This window comes from Pholis gunnellus, assembly GCF_910591455.1.
Source record: "Pholis gunnellus genome assembly, chromosome: 11".
NCBI lineage: Eukaryota > Metazoa > Chordata > Actinopteri > Perciformes > Pholidae > Pholis > Pholis gunnellus.
Genome location: NC_136538.1, coordinates 15472640 through 15496416, shown reverse-complemented (window position 1 = coordinate 15496416; position 23777 = coordinate 15472640). Strand labels below are relative to the sequence as shown.

The 23777-nt window shown below is 40.4% G+C and overlaps 1 protein-coding gene across 1 annotated transcript in view; it reads right to left on the bottom strand.

Annotated features, from left to right (window-relative positions):
* The window catches only part of LOC306703483 (protocadherin-15-like), a gene marked incomplete at its 5' end in the record, with an annotated part of 129040 nt that overhangs the window by 31673 nt on the left and 73590 nt on the right, over positions 1-23777 (bottom strand). The window contains 3 exons of the mRNA XM_079169461.1: positions 14559-14671; positions 16109-16249; positions 22839-22955. Coding sequence (XP_079025587.1) covers positions 14559-14671; positions 16109-16249; positions 22839-22955 — 371 coding nt within the window. The remainder of the gene's footprint in view (positions 1-14558; positions 14672-16108; positions 16250-22838; positions 22956-23777) is intronic.

The window sequence follows — 23777 nt, the reverse complement described above, 5'->3', positions numbered from 1 at the left end:
ATGCGAGTAGTTCAGCGGTTCAAGAAAACCTTCGCATTGAGCCGCTGCTCCTTTGTGTTGAAGGGAACCATCTGAGCTTTTTTGAGCTCTTAGTGAGGATGCCCCTTGACAAGTTTCTGACGGGCGGGTTTCGGAAACAACCCACTGGGGGGAGACACCAGGACAGACCCTGCATATTATGGAAGAATTAGATCTTTCAGCTTTCCGGAGAGTGCTGGGGTTTTCACCAGGAGGGAGCTGGAGGAAGTTGTAGGTGTAAAGCATGTTTAGGCTGCTCTGCTTATGCAACTGTGGCTTAAACCCTGACCAGCTCAAGCTGCTTAAACATGGAATTGACAGAAACATATTGATACATAAAAATGTCAATTCGACAATACATTTTTAATTGCTTGTATATTTATTAATTGACTAATAATTACTAATAACTAATAATTAACTGTTTTGAATATAATGTTCTTTGAGCAAAGACCTTTCTAACTTCCACATAGACTATAATCAAACAAAAAACAAATATCCAAGCAAAGGATTTGATAGTTAATGCAGCACGAATTATTCTGTGAAACAATGAGTGGTTTTTTTCACTGATAAGTGAGACTTTGTAACAGCTGATGACTATACTTGACTATTAGGCGTACAAGTGGGTAATCATCTCCAGCATGATTGTCACCACTCTCCACAGGAATAACTGCTACCATAAATGGCAGGGAACCCTGTCTCGGCGGTGTGTCAGCATGGGCTGATTTAAGCTGATAATGTCATCTCACTGTGACACCCCTCTTATGATACTGTGACTACTTTCTCACTTATACCCTCGTCTCTGCATATGAGGTGTGTACTCGTTTGTGCACGCATGGTGGTACGGTTTCTTTTGCAGTTTTCATTTAAAGTTTGACTTTTATTCACAGCAGCAGTAAGAAATTGGTGACATCGTCGTGGGAGTAATATTCACAGCATAATCTGTGACAGTCAGATTCTATTATACAGTCTACGTCAGTGTTATGGGGTATTTTTGGGAGAATAGACCGGAGGCGATTAGATGCCTCCAGTCCATATTTGTACTGTAGCATTTTATTTAATGCTTCGACTTCTCTAGTCTTTGCTGACCCCACAGCTGCAACACAGCTGCAACACATTTTATCGTGAATAAAATGTGTTGCAAATGTGTTGCAAATAAAAATAACATTGTGAATAATAAAATTGTCCAAAGAACAAAAACGCGGTCAGGCAAAATGTCTCCCTCAGGGTTGATTGTTATTTTATATATAAATGCAGTTGTGGGAGGTTTCACAAGGGTGATTGAAACAATTTCCGAAGGGTGAAGAGGAAGAGTGGGAAGCGCTTCATTCACACAGAAGCAGAGAATTTGGAGAAAGATATGCAGATGTCAAGGCAACAAATGACACCGTCTTCGCAGGAGGACAGTTGGCACGTATAACAGTCAGTATAGAATATGTGTTTACCTCTCTCAAAGTTTCAGAGGCAAACGCAGGTACAAACAGAAGTTCCTGAAGGACATTTGAGTAAAAAAGATCCGTCTATCCATCTTGGGAGCAACGCTTGGCGCGTCTCTAGAGACAAACATTCCCCAAGGACATTTTGGGGAGAATAATTCTGGAAGAATCGAGCCATTCTCCTGGACAGTGGGTGATACACCATACCATCCTTGGAGGTAATGTTGAGAGTGTGCTGCAGTGAACCTAACACGATGCGCTCCTAAAGCATTTCACGAAACATACAGTGCCTTTATTGGCGTGTGAATACTGTGTTGTTTAGATAATACTAAATGACTCCTGATCAATTTCCCTCTAGGTGTACTGTTGGTCTGTAACCGAATAATTGCGGTCTCTGTGGCATCAAGGAACATTAAGCCGCACCATGCTCCACAGTGATTGAACCAATTGTTGGCTTAACATAAGCAGATTAACCGTACAGAATGGTATAGGCCGACAGAAACACAAAGGCAAGCCCTTGAACAATGTGAGCACAACAAAGTGTAACACAGCTCAACATGTGACTCTAAATCAGTCCCATGAATGTGCTATTCATTGGGACCAAGGGTTGTCACTAAACGTATGTGCCTTCACTTTTAAAGCACTTTTGAACATCTAATGTCTTTCCTGGAGATTAACAGCCCAAAGGTGGGGGTGTCATTGGTCAGATGAGACTGTTTTCAACAGACACTAACAACTGTCTTGCTGCTCGGCGGCCGTAGTTAAAGCCAATAGAAGTGTGTGTTTATGATGCAGATTTTTAAGCACAGATTCAACTAGTGTGTGACTATTTAAGTACCTGCTGTATAGGCCACTGCTCAACAGGGTTTGGATGTTACTTTAAGTGGTTGCTTGCAATCAAATAAATATAAATATCAGGGTGAATGATGTGCACAATGAGGAATCATTTTATTGGATTACTATATTTGGTGAATGTATGAAACAGTTATGCAAATAATCATCTTTTTCAACCCAGTTGTTACTATTGCCTGCTGTAGCTGCATATACTTACAATACGTCCACCATTTAATGTGAAAGCCAGGAAGTTTCAACCACATGTGTAGCATGTCTGAAGCCTGAAGCAGGGTCTTCTGCTCAACCCGTTCTTGGCAGTTATTGCAGCCAGAAAAACAAATTTGGGCCTCAGTGTGGTGCCTGAGTTAAGCTGAGGTGGAGGCAAGCACCAACCACTCCAGCTGAGCGTCATAGGTTGAAAGATCCCCCAAACAAGTAAAACAAATGCCCCCAAAATACTTATTTTTGAGCCTTGCTGTGTTATAAATAGCCACTTTCAAAATCACCACCAGCTATGGCAGACCACATGAAAATGTGATAGATTTGGTCGTACGATTGCTCCCAGCCCAGACGCAGAAACGTAAATTGCTCTTTTCAACCTGTTTAACATCACCTGTTCTTGAGGAGGTTTGCATTCATGAGATTTGAACATTAGCATACTCAATGTCTCCAAATTGCTATATAGGGTGAGAGGAGCAGAACAGGTCAGCCATTCACCAACAAATGTGTCACTCAAAAAAGATAAGAACTTTACAACTTCAGCAGACGAAATATAGCGTGCGCAGTGAATAGATTGACAAGAAGTTAGACGTGGCTCTCTAAAGCAAAGCAGTCCATCGTTAAAGGAAGTCAAGGGGATGTGACAATCACAGAGAGAGATTCCAGAATATTACACAGTAGGTGATTCCGAAAAAGAATATTCGACACCAGAAAATTGTTGAATGTTACAAATTCTCATGTACGTGCCCCTGAGGAACAAATCTGTTTGGACAAGTAGTTCTTGCATGAGGCACTATGCCTTTCTAGATTCTGGGCCTTTTCCAAAATATTTCATTTTCTTGGAGCAATCTGCTTTGGTAAAACTGTCTGGAGGAAGGCTGTGTAACCTGTGCTGACCCACTCATTATGTTCATTGAGTGAGTGTGTTAGGAACTTCTGTGTGAAGCCAGCACTGGGCTGCATGATGTGATTGCCAGGAAGAGGCAGAGCTGACATGCTATCACTTCCCTACAAAGTAGCTCTGCCTGAGGGTTGTAAGCTGCTGAGAAATGCCAAGGGAGGTGTAAAGGTGTATGACGTGTGCAGATTAGTATTAAGGTGTAGTCGCATGAACACAGAAAGGTTGGATACAGTAGCTACTGATAGGTAGATAGACAGATAGAAGAACAGATATGTCTAGTAGGCACATACAATGTCAAAAAGGAACAACAATCTAAATAGCTACTTGAGCACAAGCACTCCAATAATATCTTTTAATTAAATGGAGGGCGTTATGAGCTGGCAGACATACTGAGACTTGAAGATACCGGAGAAGGTAAATAAGTTGTGTATTCAAGAGTCGAGTGGTGGGCGAATTCAAAGACTCAATTATGCATAATGCAATACCATGTACTACTGAGCGGGGGCCAAAGCCACTTTTCATTTCTTTAATATTCCGATGACGAAAAATCCCATCCGAGAGAGAGAGAGACAGAGAGAGAGAGAGAGGGAGAGGGAGAGGGAGAGGTAAAGAGAAGGGAAAGATGCTGACATGTCTACACCCAGCAGCAGAGAGTCTTGGTGTCAACATGAGAGAAGGTGAATGACATGCCACTGAGAAGCGCGGGCGGCACACAGGTGCCAGCGAGCACTCTGCCCCAGGGCCAATGGCTGAGTGATGCTTATGAGACAAGGCAGAGGCGTAGAAACCTTGTCGTGCACCACAGGGGCCTCTGTTACCGTGTTGACTCTCTTTCTACCTTGCTTTCCCTCTCTATGCATGGATTGCATCACAGAGTGCACGAGCGCCGATGGACACGAAGGGAGATACAAGGAGTGACCTCGCTGTGTGCAAGTCTCTGATTAATTCAGTGTTCGTCTGGTGAATGCGTGGATCCAGTGCTGGGTAAAGCTCTCGAACAACAACAAAGACGGATATGAGTCATTTAACGTTAATGTGCACGCAAGCAAACGTTATAAACATTGTCTGGATGTGGATGACCATATACGTACATATGCACTTGCAAATGTGTTGCACCACATTTCTGCCTGACTACTGATGGTGGTATTGCATGGTACATTTCATTCAGCAATTATGAATCAGCCTAATTCAATGACTGTTAAAGGGGGATATGTGCTTGAGAGTTTGTTAGCTCGCTGTTATGTCACCCTGGTGTTAACTTGTTTGTTCCTGCCTGGAAGCATATTGGGAGAGTGACAAACAGACTCCTCTGACTTAAAACAAATTACACATAGGGGATGCATTTCAGCGCCTCCTCGAACATAAGCAGACAAACATGAAAAACATTGCTGAGTCCAGAACTCATGTTCTCTATAAAAATCACATTTCTAAGTGATTTTGACCGCAAAGGCAAAGTCAGCTTCGTCACACAGCATGATATACATAAGAACCAGCCTTTTAAGCTGAATCTTATGACGGGTTTTCAAAATGCATTAGCTTATCTAACATAAACAATGACTGGCTCATGACTCAAGTATTGCATTTTAATCGCAACATCCCAGTTCCAGATGTTGGAAACTGTATTTTATTGTAAAAATCTAAGCCAGCAACTGTAAATACTGTATTATGTGTGTCATTTAAAAAATGCATCACTGTTCTTTGAGAAAAATATTGGTTTCTTACCATGCAACTGAGTCCTTAACATATTTATGTGCTAAATGTCAATCCTTGCCCAGCATTAAACTTCAGTGAAACGCATTTTCCTTTTTCCCAGGACTGCAGTCCATTAAAATCAAAGTTCACGCTGAGATAAACCGTCACTTATTTAATATAATGTTATCCTAATGTTTGAGCTGTGGTGTGTTATTGACTGAAGAGTGAACTTTAAAGATTATAGGTTATGTTTGGCAAGAGGAGAAAGGGAGAAAGGTAAACGGGAAACAGAGATAAAAAGAGCTATTGCAATATTCTGAAACCACTCAAGATATTCGAAAGGTTTTGGAAAATAGTGCAGGGTCCAACAGCCAGCCTTTTGGTACTGCCATTGTGGATAAAAAACACCCAACTGTGAAAGCAACATCCACAACGGCCCAGCGGGATAAAGGTTACTGCATCAGTGTTGCCAGTCAGAAAGTACAGATTAAATTGCATTAATACTTCTTATTAAAGGATGCATGAGCACACATCCTCCACAAGAGCGCTGTGCTGCCCACTAAAATACAAAAAAAGAATCCATGTACATTATAATACAGGGTAAAGTGTGATGGTAGATAAATGTCCTACTGCATTCTGGCGGATTGTATGGAAAGCTCTTTATATGACGCATATGTGTTTGTACACCATCAGAAGGCAGGACATGATAACACATAAAAGATTATAGAAAGGTTAGATACAGTAGATGCTGATCGGTGAACTCACCATTTAACAAAAGAAATGCTCAGGAGCAAAAACAAGGAAGGTGGGGAAGATTGTATATATTATAAGCTATTTTGTTGTTTTCAAAAACAATGAAGAATACTGCATTTTAGTACTTATTTTCTACTATCTTGGATCAAAACCTTAATTGTAAACTATTTTCAGTAGCTAACATCACTGCAGAGATTGCTGCTCTGCTTCTGATTATTGTTGAATTATTATGAATTCTATTGAATTATCTTTGACCTTGTTGCACCTAAGCATTTATTTTGGTTACCGTCTCTAATGTGTGGACTGATCAAGCTAATCAAATATAGCTGTTGCAGTAGCTACCACCTCTTTCACAGTCCAGGGAGCCATTTGATTTAGTGTTAGTATCCAAAATATTGTTTTCACTATCATTGCCATGTGACATCAATGAAGGTTTACCGTTGGATATTTGATGTTTAGCTTCTTAAAAAAAAAAGAAGATTGCACGCTGATTACCTATTTATAAGGACAATTAGCAGTACAATAGTAAAATGTATTATCCTCATTGTCAGCCTCTGATGATCACACTGTCATCTTTGTCATTAACAATACATTTTAACAGGAAAGCTATGTCTGCATATCTTAAGCATTATAGTTATTTCAGTAACTATTGAAGCAATTTCTTGCTCTTACATATTATAATGTTCGATTTTTCATAATCGCTGAGACACAAATACAAGGCAATAGCCCTGTTAGATGGGGGGCAATTTTAAAGTCATTCTGCATCAAATGTTCATCTTAAAAAATGAATTTGTGTTATGCATAATAAGTGTACATTTGCTGTTCGAGCTCCCTAGCACTGAACAGCTTATTCTAAGTATCAAAGCCCTGCAGCTTTCAAACACAACATTATCCCTAGCTACTTAGATTCCAAACTATTATTACACGTTTTATCTAAGCCAATCGAGGCTTCCTCAAATTCTGTACAAATGAACAATTCAACACCTCCTCCAGCAAATACTCTCAGTTGTAAATCATCTTCAACACTAGCAGATATTTGCGCATAATGTTTATGAGCTGCTGACTCACTTGCTAAGAGGATTTTGCACACAAATAAAATGCTCTGGTTCTCACAAACATCTCAGAAATCCAACACCGCTGACATGAAGTCATGCAAGTCTTCACATTAAACCACTGTGTTCTATAAAACAAGAAAAACAAATGTTTACAACCCTTCGTCTGATCATGTTCCTCCCTGAGCTATTCCTCTGATCACTTATCTTGCCACACCAGACCCACAGCTTCTTTTGTATTCACACTGAGCCCTTTTTCTGAGTTCCACGAGAAATAAAGGGGGCTTCAATCAAAAAATATCTTCCGGAGGGCAAGATGGAAAACATAAGCAAAGCTGGAGAAACAACATTTACTGTGCAGCCAGACAGTGGTACACTGTGTGCCAGCTTAGCAATGTGAGCCCACGGGACATTACTTCACATATCATCCACTGGGTCATTTAGCACACAAGAGGAGACCTGGCCGTCAAATGTCTGGATGCTGGTGAATGAATGTGTTGTCCAAACTGGCCCGGCCATTGAGGCTTGCAAAGTGATATACACGGTGCCATAGGTACTGATGCCATCCTGCCTGTTTTACTGTCAAATTACTGCTCCTGCACAGATGATCTATTCGACCACACCAACACCAGGAGGCCTGGCCCACAGAAAGACACAAGTACCTCTCTAACTAGCAAAAATGCTGTTAGAAATATCAGTATCTGAGATTGTGTGTTGGACTGGTTAACACAATTTACAGAAACCCTCTTTGAATGTTTTCAGTAACGGCCCATTCACATGTCTCTTTTACAATGTTCACATATTGTGGGAGTGATGGCAGAGATGGGAAATAATTAAATTATAACAATTTGTAAGTAATCATGTCTTCAAGATTACAGAGAAAGTCTTGTTACTGGATTAAAATACTGTGCATTGACAATATAATACCAAAACGATTACATTTTGGTTTACTTATTGAGTGATGGATTCTTCCACTTCCAAATGATTAGGGGACAAGTCAGATAGAGTCGAGCTTTCAGAAAAAAATTGAGCGTCCCAGTCGTAATTATTACTGGTATGTCGGGAATGACGATAATTCCAATATGACATGAATGTGGCATTATGTGAATGGGTTGAGTTGAACTTCTCCAAACTGTTTCATTTTACCTTTACTGGTTTATTCGGTGATGTCCATAGTAGTCATTTACAAAAGAGATAAAAACTTAATTCTGATCTTAAATCACTCAGAGCAAAGAAATATTGTGGGTTCAACAAATTACAGTTAATGTTATCTCTTTTCTTTATAGGTAACTTCCCTCGTCCCCCCTTTTGTCTCTGTGTCTTCATTACTCATGCCTGTCGCTAAGTTTGTGATTTGGATCTCAGTTCATACGAGGCTATATGAGAGCTGCATTATTTTGCCATGTTACCTATTAAATGTGTTTGAGGAAAGTGATGCGTTTGCCCTGAACATTGGAATTTGTGTAAATAAAACCCTTGAATTGCACTTGTCTCTCACATTTACGCTGTTGTATTGCTTTCATCCCTTGTTCTGTTTAAATTAAGATAATTAAATAACTTGCATCTCAAAAAAATGAAGCACCAGTGAGAATAGGCAGGACAGATTTAAGAGGAGTTCTTTCATTTGTACCAAAGCTTACACAGCATCTCATGCAGCAACGTGCAACTTCACCACCACTCTCAGTAGTATTGGATAATGTAGCTGCTCACCTTTCTAGCTGGAAATAGCCGTTCAGACCAAATACAAACAATATAATTAGTCAGAAGCATGCACTGGATTAGATAGTTTGCATCCACAAATACTGTTCATACTTACTGATAATTATCCGGAAAGTTAGCCTTTAATAATAGGTCATACTGCTTTTCTTCTCTGGCATTCTGCACCGACCTTTAGCTGACATGTGGGATGTGTGCTAGGAGTGTGACTTGGCGGCTGTTAGACAGCAAAGTGATGCTTGCCTACTTAGCAGAGACAAGTGAAAGGTCAGTACGCTCTTGATGCTTAGAGGTTTAAGACTCAGGGCAGCAGATTCAAACCTGCGGCTGAAAATCAATCATGCCCTTCAGAAGTATGACAGTGCCCCACACCTTATAGCAGAGGAGGAAGGATGGAATGATAGATGGATGGATGGATGAATAGAAAGAAATAAGAGAGGGCTAAGGTTTGCTTTTTTTAATGTATGTTTGCAGTGAGGCATGACGGCAGTGTGTGGGAGAGCACACTGTAGGGTTTACAGCTAACCCTTTAAATGCCTGGCAATGAGCATAAACGAGTAGGCTGTGAGCACCTCCATCACTTGTGTGTACGTCTGGCAGGACAACAGTTCCAAGAAGGCAGCCAATAAAAGAGCTGTACGCTATGAAAGCATGTCATCTGCCTAATTATGGGAGAATTGCAGCCTTGTCTGAATTAGAAATGATATGGATGGATTAGTTTTCTCTCAAAATGATGAATGCTATTTTCCTCCACATCTCAGGAAGAGTTGATGGAGGGGACAGAGTTAAGTTTATCCTCTAAAATGTGAAGCAGTTTTTTTTCCCTTTAATTTAATTTGGCAATTAATTGCTTTTTGATGAGAGGCCAATGGCTGTGGAGTCCAGGGTGGCTGGTATTTCAAGCTACATGATATGTCTACTTCAAGTACTTCAGGTGCAGCCATTTGTGAGGCGGACCGCTGAGAACATTAAATCAATGGTCACACCGCGGTCATAAAATTTACACTGGCAGTCTCCATGGTCTGTAAACATCAAGAAACTGCAGGAAAGAGACGTGTTGTATTATATTCCCCAGTTTGAGCTATGACCACCGACATTCACAATAATGACCAGAGTAAGAATGGCTAATGGAGAAATAGGGAAATGCAATGTTTAAAGGCTGAGATAAGTTGTCTCTCCATTACATAAAAAATGCACCTTTAAGAGGCTGCAACCAAGAAAATGTTCGATTTATGTGCTTGTAGGTGTATGAATGGAGGAGCAAACAAAATGCCTACACAGTCCTTTTAGCATACAGTCACTAATTTGAGTAATTAGTGGGGCGGCAAGCATATAGTGACAGCATGTTGTTGATTGTCGTAATACTCCATGTTGACACTGTTTACTATGCAGTACAACTTGAGCCTTGCTCAATAATGGGCTGTGGTGCTCTTCTCAGATTTGACAGACTGCATAATAATGTGACAGGTATGGCATTAACATCTGCTGTCTGCGACTACAGTGAACTAAATAATGGTGTGACATTTCCCTCCCAAATGATATCCTCTTCAATCACTAAAATGACCAACTTTTGAAAGATTTTACGAGGTAACTGTTAATATATAAATATGGACATATGTTAAATGACAGTTGGCAGTTAAGCAGATAATCATTTGGGCCAAAATAGGTTAATCTAGAGCACAACACATATCAAGTATATGAAGGAATGCACTTGTCCAAGTGTTAGCACAGGCACACTGAATCACACAGAAAGAAATTCACCCCCTCGCTGAGGAGAAAATGAAGGGCTACTGCGGAGAGAAGAAAAGGGAAAACAAAGTGAGAGAGAAACTGACAGAGAGAGGTATAAACTGAGAGGAGGCTTGGGGGGGAGGGGGGAGGAAGAGGAGAGCAAAATGACATACTCAGGAGCGGTGAGGCAAAAGTCTCATGTGATTTAGAGCAGATTTAGAAGGGGAAGTGCTGCGGGGAGATAAGCAGCACGGAAAACTGCTCAGACCACAGGTTTGTAACACTGAGGCCAGAGAAGTGGAGAAGCTTACCCCTCCTCATCTCCAGCCATACACACAGGGGAAAATAAATATTCATTCCCTTCCCATGTGCCCAGTGCTAAAGACTTCCCCAAAGGGTTGTGTCCGTGAGTACCATCTAAATGAGCCGTTCACAGTACTTTAATCATACCCCCCGCCCCTAGGGGTGGGGAAAAAAATAGATACATAGTATCGCGACATTTTGCGTGGCGATATTGTATCGATACAGCCAAGTATCGATCTTTTATTACATAAACTATACACTTTTTGCCTCCTGTAAAAAAAATGCAGCACAAGAATGGGGGATTGCCGACAAAAACCTGGTGGTTGTAACCGACAACGCGTTTGCATTCAGTGAAGTTGGACTATGTAGACTGTAATACAAACAGTTCAGTTTGTCAGGTGCAACATTTATGACAGTGTTAGTCCGTCTGTCTGCTTGACAATCCCATTTCGCTGCAATAAAAATGATTGAAGTGAGATGAACAGACTGAAAACTTTATCTTATTCGATAAAACATGTTGACACAGTTTTCCTTTGGGGACATCATTTGCGGTTGAAAAAAGTAATAAATCGCAATATATGTTATCGCAATACTCAGCATATCGCAGTATCGTGATAATATCGTATCGCGGGATCTCTGGCAATTCCCACCGCTACCCGCCCCCCCAACATTTTTGGAGGTGGTAGGGCTGCTGTAGGATGCAGCTTATTCATAACCACAGTCCTGACTCCATAGTCACTTAAAGGGACAGTTCACCCAAAAATCAAGAATACATGTTTGTATGACTCTTATCTGTTTTGCTGTCTCTCAATCTGGATCATTTTGGTGTAAATTGCCAATGTTGGATATATCTATGGCCCTCGGCTTGTGGGGCTAAAAGCGCCAAAACAACATTTGAAAAGTTTCATGAAGGAACTATGCTTGAAAAAGATAGTTCCTTCATGAAACTGCTCGAAACAAGGTCTGTGAATTATCTTGAGTAACCAAGTCATTGGAAAGAGACATTGCTGTTGAGTTTTTCAAATGCATTTTTGTGACATTTAGTCCCATTATATTTGAAAGAAGGCATGGATCTAAGGGTAAACTCTACCTTTAATTTCTCCCATAATGCATCAAATAATGACATCACATCACTAATACTGCATAAATTAAAAAATCTTTTAACAAGCACATTTTTTAAGACACAAAGGCTTTAAGACAAGATATAAAAAACACAAGTCAATAGAAAAAGACGATAGAAAAAAAATTCAAATAGGATTTAAAAAAAGAGTATGCAAAATAAAAAAGAAGCTAAAAATAAGATTCAAATAAATAAGTCAAGTCAAATCAAACAGTAGAATAAAAATTGCAGTGCAGTGCAAGAAATGGAAAAGTCCTAATTTAAAAGAACCGAGAGAGAAAAAGTTTTCTGGGTGTTTGTTCCAGATATGTGGTGCATACAAACTGAATGCTGCTTTTCCATGTTTAGTTTTAGCCAACCGTCTGAGAGGTCGCTCATAAAACTGAAGTTGACTCAATAAGAACTGCTGCAGTTTTCTTGGTCTTGCCAAGTTTCAGTTAAAAACAAGGCCAAGACAATGCTTGATTATTAGATCATGAGTTAAACATGTCTGCAAAACACCTGGTGTTTGATAAAGATACATTTAATGTAGTAAAAGCATTATTTGAAAATGTATTTTTTTGAGACAGGGCTGAAGACAAGACTGTGTGACAAGGAATTGATATCAGATATCTACAGTGTTTATGAGAAATAGAAAAGTAAAAACAACAACTAAATAATAAAGAATGATGATGAAAGTTATAACACACAGATATTTTGCAAAAGTGTTGCCAAAGTTGCAGCAGATTTTGCAGCTATCAAGATGATGTTATCAAGGCCCTAAAAAAACAGAGAATCTCTCCCAATACGGTATAGCCACAAGGATTATGTTAAAAATAATTTCAGAGAGGTTGTGAAACTCTAAACATATCATTTGTATTTCCACAGAAACAACACCAGGTGTTTTGCTCAAAACCTTTTGAAAAGCAAGTGGCAACATGCTGCTACAGTAGCAACTGCGGTATAAGCCATTTATTTTAGCCAACAACGACTAGGAGCCCCTCATTTCCCTCTGACAGATGGAGGGGACCGACCATAAAGCAGGAGCAGAAATCATTAAGTCAGCCAAAGCCCTGCAGAGTTGTTTTAATTGTGTGCTCTGGAGCTGTAGGCATAGCTTACCTGATTGCTGCCATAACTAACTGCCTGTACGGAGACAGACGAGATCTTCTGTGGACGTTTAGAGAGTGATTTGTGCTCAGAAGGTTCCTCAGGGAGAGATAGAGAGGCGAGGAACGAGGAGACAGATCATCGCAGAGCGAGCAGATTGGACGCTCTCCGCTGGAGAGAGCCTCGTCCAGCAGGAGAGGCTCGCGCACCTGGTTAATGCTTCCATGGCTCACAATTTACAGCAGGCCTGCCACTGCGTGTGGTTGGCACTGTCAATGTGACACCTTACAAAGGTCTGTGCCTTTGGTCCCGACCCTCTGTGTGTGTGTCAGACAGAGCACTCATTCAAAGTGTTAATCAATGGCCTTTCAGCGGCTGTGCCGCTGTGCCTGCGTATCAATCACTGAATAAAGCTGAGCAACGGGAGAACGTGAGCGCACACACAAAGTGCTGGATTACAAAGGATGTAGGCAATGCACACAAACTCATCTGTATTAGGAAATACACAAGTACTGACACAAACAGGCACACAGTCAACAGGCACACATCCACGAAAGTAAGTGAGATGGGCAGAAAGGCATACCAGTGCACAAACAAAGATACGCACACCTCGCCTTGATGTGTTGACAAGTTGGCCAGGCCTTACATTCCCTGTCTTATGCATAAAGGCATATCAAATTCTGTTACAGAGTGTAGTCTGCCAAGACTCCCTACTTTGACTGACATGCAAGTTAGTAAAACAATCCACTTTAAACAAGCTTTACTTTAAGCTCCCAGGAACTGCATTGTGCCAGGCAACTTTGCCATCAGACCTTGAAGCTTTTCAGTCTGGCTAGAGTCTCCTGAACACTGCAGACTGGTACCTATACCGCAGCATTACAAAATAGACAGCACAGTTAATGCTCCTATTTGCTCATCATGGAGGATTTTTCAAAGCCGCTTCAGCTGGAGAGTGTTAATAATCCATGTTTATCTTTAATTATAAATGACTTCTTGGCCTCCTCCTGAGTCACAATACCATCAGTACAGACAAACTCCACCGAGCCCTCGCCGTCGCCCAGTACAGCCGTATATCGCATGTGCAGCAGCCAGTCATCTCAGAGCACTGCAGATTATGTTCCCTCATCCTGCATCTCTCTCTCTCTGCCAGTTTACCGGTCTAAACACTTAATCTTGTCAAATGAGACTCTTAATAAACTCAGAGGCTTTACCCTCGGAGAGAAACAAATGTGGTTTACAGCAGTGACGATCTGCAGCATCTACCCCGAAGCTCTTATGCATATTTATACTCAAAACTCATTAATCAGTCATGCACGGAAAAGACAGCGTGATAAAGACGGAGACACAGAATCGAAACTGGGGCCTCTTTATTCGGGAAGCGCAATAATGCCCAGATAACTATCGTTATCCCAAAATACTAAATGTATGAAGAATAGTGACTTCACGGCCATTTGCGGCAGTTCAAGTGAGAACATGTAATTTACCTTGTGATAAAATAATAATCAACGTTTAACAGAAGCTGAGTAGAAGATGTGACATAAATGTGTGTGTTTTTTTTTAAAGATTCTTTGTCCGCTACTTACTCCAGCTTTTGTTCACAATCGCTAACCTGCCTGGTGCTACAGCCTAAGCTGCTCTTTGATGTGTTAATTTGCAGGCAGAGGCAGCTGCATCAACAGTGTGTCAAGGAGACGTACCTGTACTCCTCCTGGGTGAAGATCGGGATGCGGGAAGGCTGAAGAACGGTGATCTCCACCGAAGTGCTGTTAGACTTCACAGGCTCTCCATCATCATAGGCTATCACAAACAACTGCAGTGGGCAGGAGAGAGCACATCAACAACACTCACACACACACACACACACACACACACACACACACACACACACACACACACATGCATGCATGCATGCAAATGCAAGCACACAATTATTATTATTCTTTACCATACTACTACTCACTACACAAACAAACACTACACAAAACCTTTTTGAGGTTGCCAGGCATTTTTGCTCGACATGTTTGGAATCCTAATAAAAACAGACTGGTAAAATATGATCTGGTGAGCAGCCTGCAAAGCTCCCAGAGAGCGAGTGTGAATGTATTGATCTACATTCATAGACTGTGGAGAATGGTGCTTGGGGGGGAAGCAAGGGGAGCGAGGTGGCAGAGAGGGGGAGATAGGCGGAAAAAGAATAAACACAGATAAATGTTTAAAGAAAAACAGAGGAGGAGAAAAAGAGCATAGAGGTGTCCAGACAAGATTGGAGTGTAAGCAGCTCATCTGCTAATGTCCCAAAGCATCTGGTCCACTGTTCACAACGAGAGATATGCCGATGTTAGGTCATTTTAAGTTGGTAAAAGACCCTTTATGTGAGCACTTGGGAGGGAATTTGTTTGATCGATAAAAAAAAATCAATATTACTGGTCGCAGACACACGAGAAGCAATCACATGTCCACTGAGACAATTCAGTAATACTGCCCTGAAACTGTCAATGTGCACATTTCTAACCCGCTGATCTTCAGTGCAACCTTTAGTACCCTAAAACATGCAGGCACAGCACTTAACATCAATCAGGAGAACAAGAAAGCATCCATGCTGTAAATAACTTCTTGTATTTGTGATACAGGATGAGATTTTAATGATGACTATCATTATAATAGCGTTCACCAATCATCAATTATACTAGTGCCCCCATAAGATCCCCATCATCATTATTAGCTCAAGTCAAATGTTGAAAGCTTATATACTGTAGCTATTTTGTACATACTAACAACAGTTTAACATTTTCCTTTTTATAAAAATCCAAATTAGGAAGATGATGATTTAAGTGTAATAGATGAATGCCATCAGCTGTTTAATTCATGCTTCACAATCACTGGCTCTTTCACTAGCTGTGAGGCTATCAGCTGACCACTAATGTCCAATAGTAAGTATGCAGGTGTTGACTTTATAACCTGACACCTCTCACTATCACTCTGCTGATACGCTGTTTGCTGCCACAGCTCTTTCCACCTCCACCCCAATCTCCTCCTTATGCGCTATATTGTTGCTACGGGTGATTTAATCGTTGATTGATATTGTTGGATTCCCTGAGAGCTCTCTCAAAGAGCAGCTCCCTTTCTGCCAAATCTATCTGTATAACCATTCACTATGGACAATTTCTGGACTAAGTTTCTCGACATTTACATCTCGGCAGCAACACACCGACATTACAAGGGACAGCAGATAATCACCACCACTCACCTTAAAGGTGACACTGGGCTCTTCATTGAGGTTGACCTTAGTGATGACTCTTCCAGTTACCTCTTCCACATCAAAGATGCTCCCGCTGTACGGTGACCTGTCCAGGTCCACTCTGTAGCGGACAAAACTTGCCGGAGTACCCTGGAGGAAGGAGAAAGAAGAACATGAACCACATCAATCCACTTATCTGGTACCCACCTATCACATTTTCAAATGAAGCTGTGAAGATGGAAGACAGTGTGTCAAAGTAATTTGGTTCTGTGGAATGTATTAAAGCCATAAGGGAGTAGCAATATTGTTTGCTTAGAAATACTCTCGAATAATCTCATCACACAAATTCCATGTATGTATGTATATATATTATATAGATATTTATAGATATGTATCTGACAAATAGAAAAACTTAAAAATAAAGAGCTGAAGTGGTTAAAGTAAGAAAAGGTTGCTCTTCTCTCGATGTAACCTGAAGAATTACCCTAATGTCTTACTCGTCTCTTTCCACATCAGACAGTCTAATGTATTCTCACTGCTATTCATTGATTCAGACCTCTTCCCTTTCATTTGGAATAAAAACCTTCTCCATTAAACCCACCCCTCTTGTCTCCAGAGTAACACACTTACATTCATTAGTGAGAGCCTGGACTTCAATATGACCCTTTGATTAAGATTAATCACAGTTCCTGATTAGTAATCGCATCTATAATTTATGATATACCGGTTCATCTCTTTGGACCTCTTCTTTCTAAGACCTTGCTCCCTTGCCTAAACTGATTTGGCTCCCCTGGGACGGGGTAAGAACCTGGGGCTAGAGAGAGATGGAAATCCTGCAGTAGCAATGGATCCCTTGGGAGGCTTACTCACACAAACGCGTCTCTAAGAGGTTACAAAACTATCTGAGTGAATTCACTGAGGGGATTTTCAGAAAAGGGCCTCGTCTCTAAAAGCTCTTCAACTTGTTTTCCAACATTTCATGGAAAAGATGTCAGGACAGGGCCAATAATAAATACAAAAAACACAGTCGAATACAGTGACTTCAGTAGCAAGACTTTTACAGTGATGGCAGCAGATAAAGATAAAAGTACTTTGCTCAAGGAATTAACATATTGTAGAGTCAACTCAGTAGCAGCAGCAGCGAACCTCCATTTATTGTTTCTCCCATTTATATTGTTAGCTTGTGTCCAACTGAGCTTTAGAATATCAGGACCAAAACGAGACAACTTCCCTCACTCACAATACAACACCATTCAAAACTGTATCTTGTAGTTACAGTGACATCTCAGTCTGTCTGTCGACAGACATTTCCAGCTGCACAAACACCTTTCTTGTCTGGCATTTGACTCACAGACTATGAATGTTTTATGTCCACCGCTGAGTGACCTCACTGCTTTATTAACATTGCAGATGAGCAACAAAAAATGTAGATATACTGTTCTTAGTACTTTGGCATCAAAATGATTCTTCCTTGTTGCAACATAGAGCATTTTTCATTTGGTTTGTTCGAATTTTGTTTTTTAAAGAACCCAATTCTCTTTAGTATAGAATAGCTGGTTCATGAATTAAAGAACAAGCTCAGAAGCATGAAGAAGCACCGAATGATGCGTCAGAGAAAAACAATGTAAAAACAAGGTTTGAGCAAGCTGAGAGTGTAAAAACACAAAGTCAACACATTCATACAACTTAATATGGTTGGGTTGTGAAACAGTTGATGACAAGTGACCAATAAACAGGGATAATGCGCTATATAAAACAAGGAGGGATTTAATGTACTAGACTAGTGAAGAAATGTGAATCTCTATAACAGTGAACGTCCTCTGCTGTGATGCATAATGCCATAGAGAAAACAACAACTTTTAAGTTCAGTCACAAATAACAAACTCTACAAATCTTGTGCTGAAGAATCAAGCTTCTTCTTGGAACATGTGTCTTCATGGTGATCTCCTCTCTCATTCACAGTGTGTATTAACATGGAGGTTATTGGTTTGAGTGGCACTGCCCAAAATACACTTTTTTAAAAAACCATTAGAATAACTCCCAAGGCACAGGGGGATAGATATTGTGCCCTCTTTTCAAAATAGGAGAAGGAATGGTCACTACATCATTATAACCTTCAAACTAAATATGCACGGCTCATGTTTGTATCATCAAGACTAAAAGCCAGAGTGAGTCACTTCCTCTCTTTCTTTTGTGTGTGCCGGTTTTTATGAGCCTGTGTAATAGGGAGAATGCGTGTGTGTGTGTACTTAGCAAGCACTCAACTAAGCCCTGTTCAACCATGAGGTGTCTATGACAGGCATCCTGTCAATAAAATGATTTGAGCTCCCAAATCCAGGTCAACAAGAGACTGGGTTAGTCAGCTCCTGTTAGAAAATCTAAGCGCGCTGTCTGTCAAGCCATTTTACAGAGTCATTCCTATGTCTCACTCGCTGCCACTGTGCTCATGATAACATGATGATGATGATTTCCTCTTGTCACATGATCTCCTCATGGGTTTCCATTTAAAAAAACACCTGTCCTCATTGCACTTCATAGCCTGATGAAGACTCGAGTCAAAATGAGTTATCCCTTTGTCAATGAAAACTTACAATCAGAGATCTTCGGATGCTTTCAGATTACCCACCAATACCATGGACTTCATTTAAAGTGAGCTGGACAGTCATTGGTTTTTATTCTTACTCGACTACTTGCCTTTTCCTTGAAGAGAAACCAATTTTTACTTCAACATCACCGACACCAAGCTTCTTGACCCAGTACAGCACTCCCTATTCTTTCTTCAGAATCAGTGAATTGGGGCTTAGTCTGGCGAGTTGCTCCGTTCTGCTGCTCTGGATAGTCGGCCTTTTTTATAGTCAGGATGTCACAGAGATTGAGTAATACATTTTTATCCACCATTGAAAAAAGGCAATGATATCATTGTCAAGGAGTCTTTGTTCAACATGGATTCATTAAAAATCACTGAGGCACAGGCCTCTTACCTAGATCTAAGAAAACTCCTGGAAAAGGACAAGACATTTGAATTACATGCTATCACACTTTTTCACTACTGGACAGAGGAAATTATGCCCAGAGGTTTAAGAATCAGTTTCCCTTCTTTAGCAGGGACAATCCAGACTTTAAAAACAAATGGAAGACAATCCTTAACAAATGTTCACTGGATTTGATGTGTTTAATCAAGGTAGCTAAAAAGACTCAGGGCGGAACTACGTCATCACGGAAAGTAAAACGCCGCGAAGACATTGACAAACTCTCTGGCAAAGACTAAATATTTAAAAAAAAGAATACAAGACATGGATGATTACAAGGAGAAGACAATATATTATTTTGTCATGTTATAGAAACAGTCAAGCTCCCTCTGTATCAGTATCGGTAAGCCTCCACAACTAGAAAAAAAACGACAGGGCAGACAGAGGAGGAAGGCGGCACTTTAGGACTACCACCTATGGCCAGGGGGATTTCACTGGACCCAAACCAGGAGAAGATAAACAATATTTCAGCAACACTCTTTTCTAATGACTGTGTACAAGTCCTGTCAAAAGGTCTTTCCCTTGTTCCTATAACACAACAGGTTATATTGTGATCTACATTTGGAGGCATGGTATAACAACAGGCGTGCTAATGCAGTAGCCGCACCATCTGTTAACTACGTGAATGTGCCATATAGTCCTTTCAGACCCAAATCAAAGGTCTTCCCAATTAACAACCAGTAGATAAGGGATGAGGCTCTCAGACAACTCAGGGACCCACAATATCATGTCCCTTAAACCTCCAATCCCACTGAAACGATAGAATACAAACTTAAAGCCATGGTAGACACTGCTTTTGAAAACAAATGGATCACAGTGACTTCCTTCTGCCTCCAAACCCTAGTTTGCCTTCAAATGTTAACAACATCTGAACACACTCCTAGGCAGGCCCATCATAATATCATTGATACTATCACTGATCCAGCGTCTAAATACATTCACTCTCTCATCAAACCAGTCACCAGCTCTCTGGAAGCATATCTCCAGGACATCACGTGTTAAAACGTTTGAGGAGTTACAGCGCATTGACGATGCATACTAAGTCACTATAGTGTGGAGTCTCTGCACACAAACAAAGACTATTTGACAGCTGAGATGCTTTATTACTATTTACAACAGAGACCAAAAGTGAACTCTTCCCACAGACTTTATTGTGAAGTTCATAAACTAGACTTTACAGACAGGTGAGGGGCACAGCCGTGTGTACTATTGGGAACTTTGGAAAGAAAGGCACATATAGAGCCAGACCAATCTTTTCAAAGACAACATCGAGTGGAACAGGATATATATTGGTGATCTTTTTTATTATTCTTTTACCTTATATACCTTAACACCACTAACCCCAACATCAAATTCAGTTTGTAATACACATTTTCTGGACCTGAGAATCATTGTTGATCGTCACCATCTTGAAGGTGGATGGTTACCACACAAAATGCCTCGTATCAAATATAGCATATGGCCAGTTTCAAAGGCTGACAGGGATTTGAGATATACTGAGAATGATTTTTGAGCACCAAGCCAAAGACATGTATCACCGATTTGAACATAGGGCTTACAACAAAAAGGGCCTCGATCAAGCTTTCACCGGAGCCAAATCCTGAGACAGGAATCATCATCTGAACAAGAGACCCCGTTAGCAACACCTCTCAGAATCTACTTCACCACACAGTACAGCAACATGGCCTACGATATAAAAAAACATCATTACATCACTAAAAACTGGTACATTCTTCTCAGTGACCCCAGCCTTTATTAAGTGATTCTGAATGTCTTAATTTGTGATTTAATATCTCGTTTTGGCCAGCAGAATTGTGCTTATTAAAGTACATGTTTACACTTATTATGTTATTTTCATTGTCATGTCTTTAATTCTTACATTTCCTACCTAATATTCGGGTCTTAGCACTGTTAGATATTTTCTACAGCACAAGATTTCTCTATACGAATGGTTCAGGGAATAAAATCCTAGAGGAAAAGTTGACATTAAAAAGAATGATTTCCTAGCTGCATAGACAGCGACGTGGAGAAGAGGTGGCCAGGTAAAGTAGAAGAGGGGGAGAGTCTCCCTCTGAGAGGAGAAATACGATGAACGGCGGTCGTTGTGGCGCTCTGGGCATGTTTTACCACCCACAGCTGGGACGGACAGGCATCCACATCCCTCAGCATTTAAGAGAGTACATAAACTCACCCAGACCCTGGAGAGATCCCATCAGCAAGAGGGCCACTAATAACACGCATCGAGTCTAACCATACAGTACAAGACTTCATTGAGAAACACACTCAGAGCAGGAGGCCATTTCTATTCCTTTTGTTTTTCACAGAGACAATTTGAAAATAATGAACAAAGGACACATTGTGTTATGAGAGAAAAACGCTGGTTTATTGAAGTGTCCAACCATGTCAACCCTATTGACATAAACTAAAAAAAGTAGTGCTGGGCAAGTTAACGTGTTATTATCGCGTTAACGCATTAATTAATTAAGGCCAACAATTATTTTATCGCACGTTAATGCATTTTTTTTTTTTAATTATTATTTTGAAAGTGCGTTGCTCACTGGCAGCGGTGGAGGAAGTCTTTGTGAGACTACGTTGGATGCAGCGTGTGGGAGAAGTATAGAGAAATAAAAGCAAGCCAAGCTAAGAAATGCCACAGTGAAGTGGATACAAACTGCAGGCCAATTAGTATTGTGGAAGATGTCGGTCTAAGGAACGTTCTCAAGGTGCATTCGCAACGAATGACGGCACGTAAGAGCCTCCCTCAAGACGCACCATCACAAGAAGAGCACACGAGTTGTATGAAAAGGAGAGGACTACAAAAGCGACGGTGTTACGACATAACCATAATCACCTCGGAGTTACAGCATTATATTGATGAACAGTAGAGCTGCATTCGCATGCTCTGACTATAATGGAAACAGAAGACAGACATTTTATTCCTGTTGCACAGCAGTGGAACGTTTCACATAAAGTCAGCACACTGAGCAGAGATGGTGCAAGAAATATAACTGCTACTGTGTAAAGGGAATACTGCTGTTAAAAAGCACCTTATTTGTTTTGAGTGTTTTGCAAACCAAATGTTATTGCACTTTTGTTCATATAGCAGTACTTTTAAAATAAAAGTGCGCAATACACTACTCTAGAATTCATTATTGAACTTTGCCATAACAATGCGATTAATCGCAAAAAAAACATGCGATGAAATTTTAATCGTTGCCCAGCACTAAAAGAAAGTAATGTGATTCTCAACCCCCAAAAATGTTCTCCATTGCTCCTGTGTTGCTTCCTCTTAGTCATATAATTTCCAGTCTCAACATTGTGGCATAATTGCTCTTCTGCATTGTGTTCCTTGGTTTGCAGATTCCATAAAAAAGCTCCAGTCCCATGAGAACCTGCTCTGATATAGTGGTGTGAAGGAGGCTGAGGAAACATGAAGCTGTCTGAGGCAACTGATAGAAGACTCATACAAGCGAAGACCCCTTACAATATATACACACAGCACTGAAAACATCTTTACGCATTGTACTAAATGCTATGGCTGAAATTACCTGATGTTCTGAGAGCACAACATGTGCTCTCCTATTACCTTTGTTAAAGAAACAGATGGAGTCAACATGCTCCGTGTGCTTTGAAATGTAACCACCAATGTGGTCTACATTGCATGTTTTGAATATAAAGTTAAAGTGTCAGGTGTGTTTTTTTATACTCACAGGTGGGTCTTGGTCCTCAGCAAAAACAGTTGTGATGACAGTTCCTTTCTCTGCATTGGGCGCCACCAAGCCCTTATACAGATCTTGGGTGAAGATGGGGGAGAAGTCATTCATGTCCTAAAAACAAAAAGAGATTCCATAAAAGTAGGTGTATCAGTGTTGGTGATATTGTATGACATTATTAAGTCAGCAAAGAACACAATGTTCAGCTACACTGCGGATTAACAGATTATAGAGAACGGGCAGGACAGATATTCTTTCGGTGACAGATCAGATTTGGCATTTATAGGGTCAAACACATTTATCGATGTATTCTTCTACTACTTTTGCTGATGCTGTCTGCATGCGGAAAGAGCAATAATGTAGCAGTGCAGATTTTGCAGCTGCTGCTTTGTTTGATGTCAGCTAACACTTCAAGCAAGTTATTGTGGATTCAGGCAAAAATTCCCACTGCAGTAATTCACCATGCCCCAGGCTTTGTCCATGTACTTTAAGAACTGTGACTGTACAGATGAAAAAAATCTATCCATATTGTAAATTAAAAAGAAAATCATAAATCACACAATATATCGTATAGCTGGCTGATTAAAACTAAAACATAGATGCAAATTCAACCAATTTTTAACAAGGCCTGTGTTAATTAATGTATTGGTAAATATTCACGACATTTGATTATATTTTGACAAAATACTGCTGCTGCTGCTGTGAAATTACATTATTCATAATAACAATTTATTATATTGGGTTTGGCTTATTTTTTACTGATATACACATTCCACAGGAATAAATAAAAGCTGCTCATTGTGTTTAAAGAACAGTGTGTAGGATTTCGGGGGCTCTATTTGCAGAAATGGAATATAGTATTCATAACTATGTTTTCATTCGTGTATACTCAGCTGAAACTAATAATCTTTGTGTTTCTGTTACCTTAGAATGAAC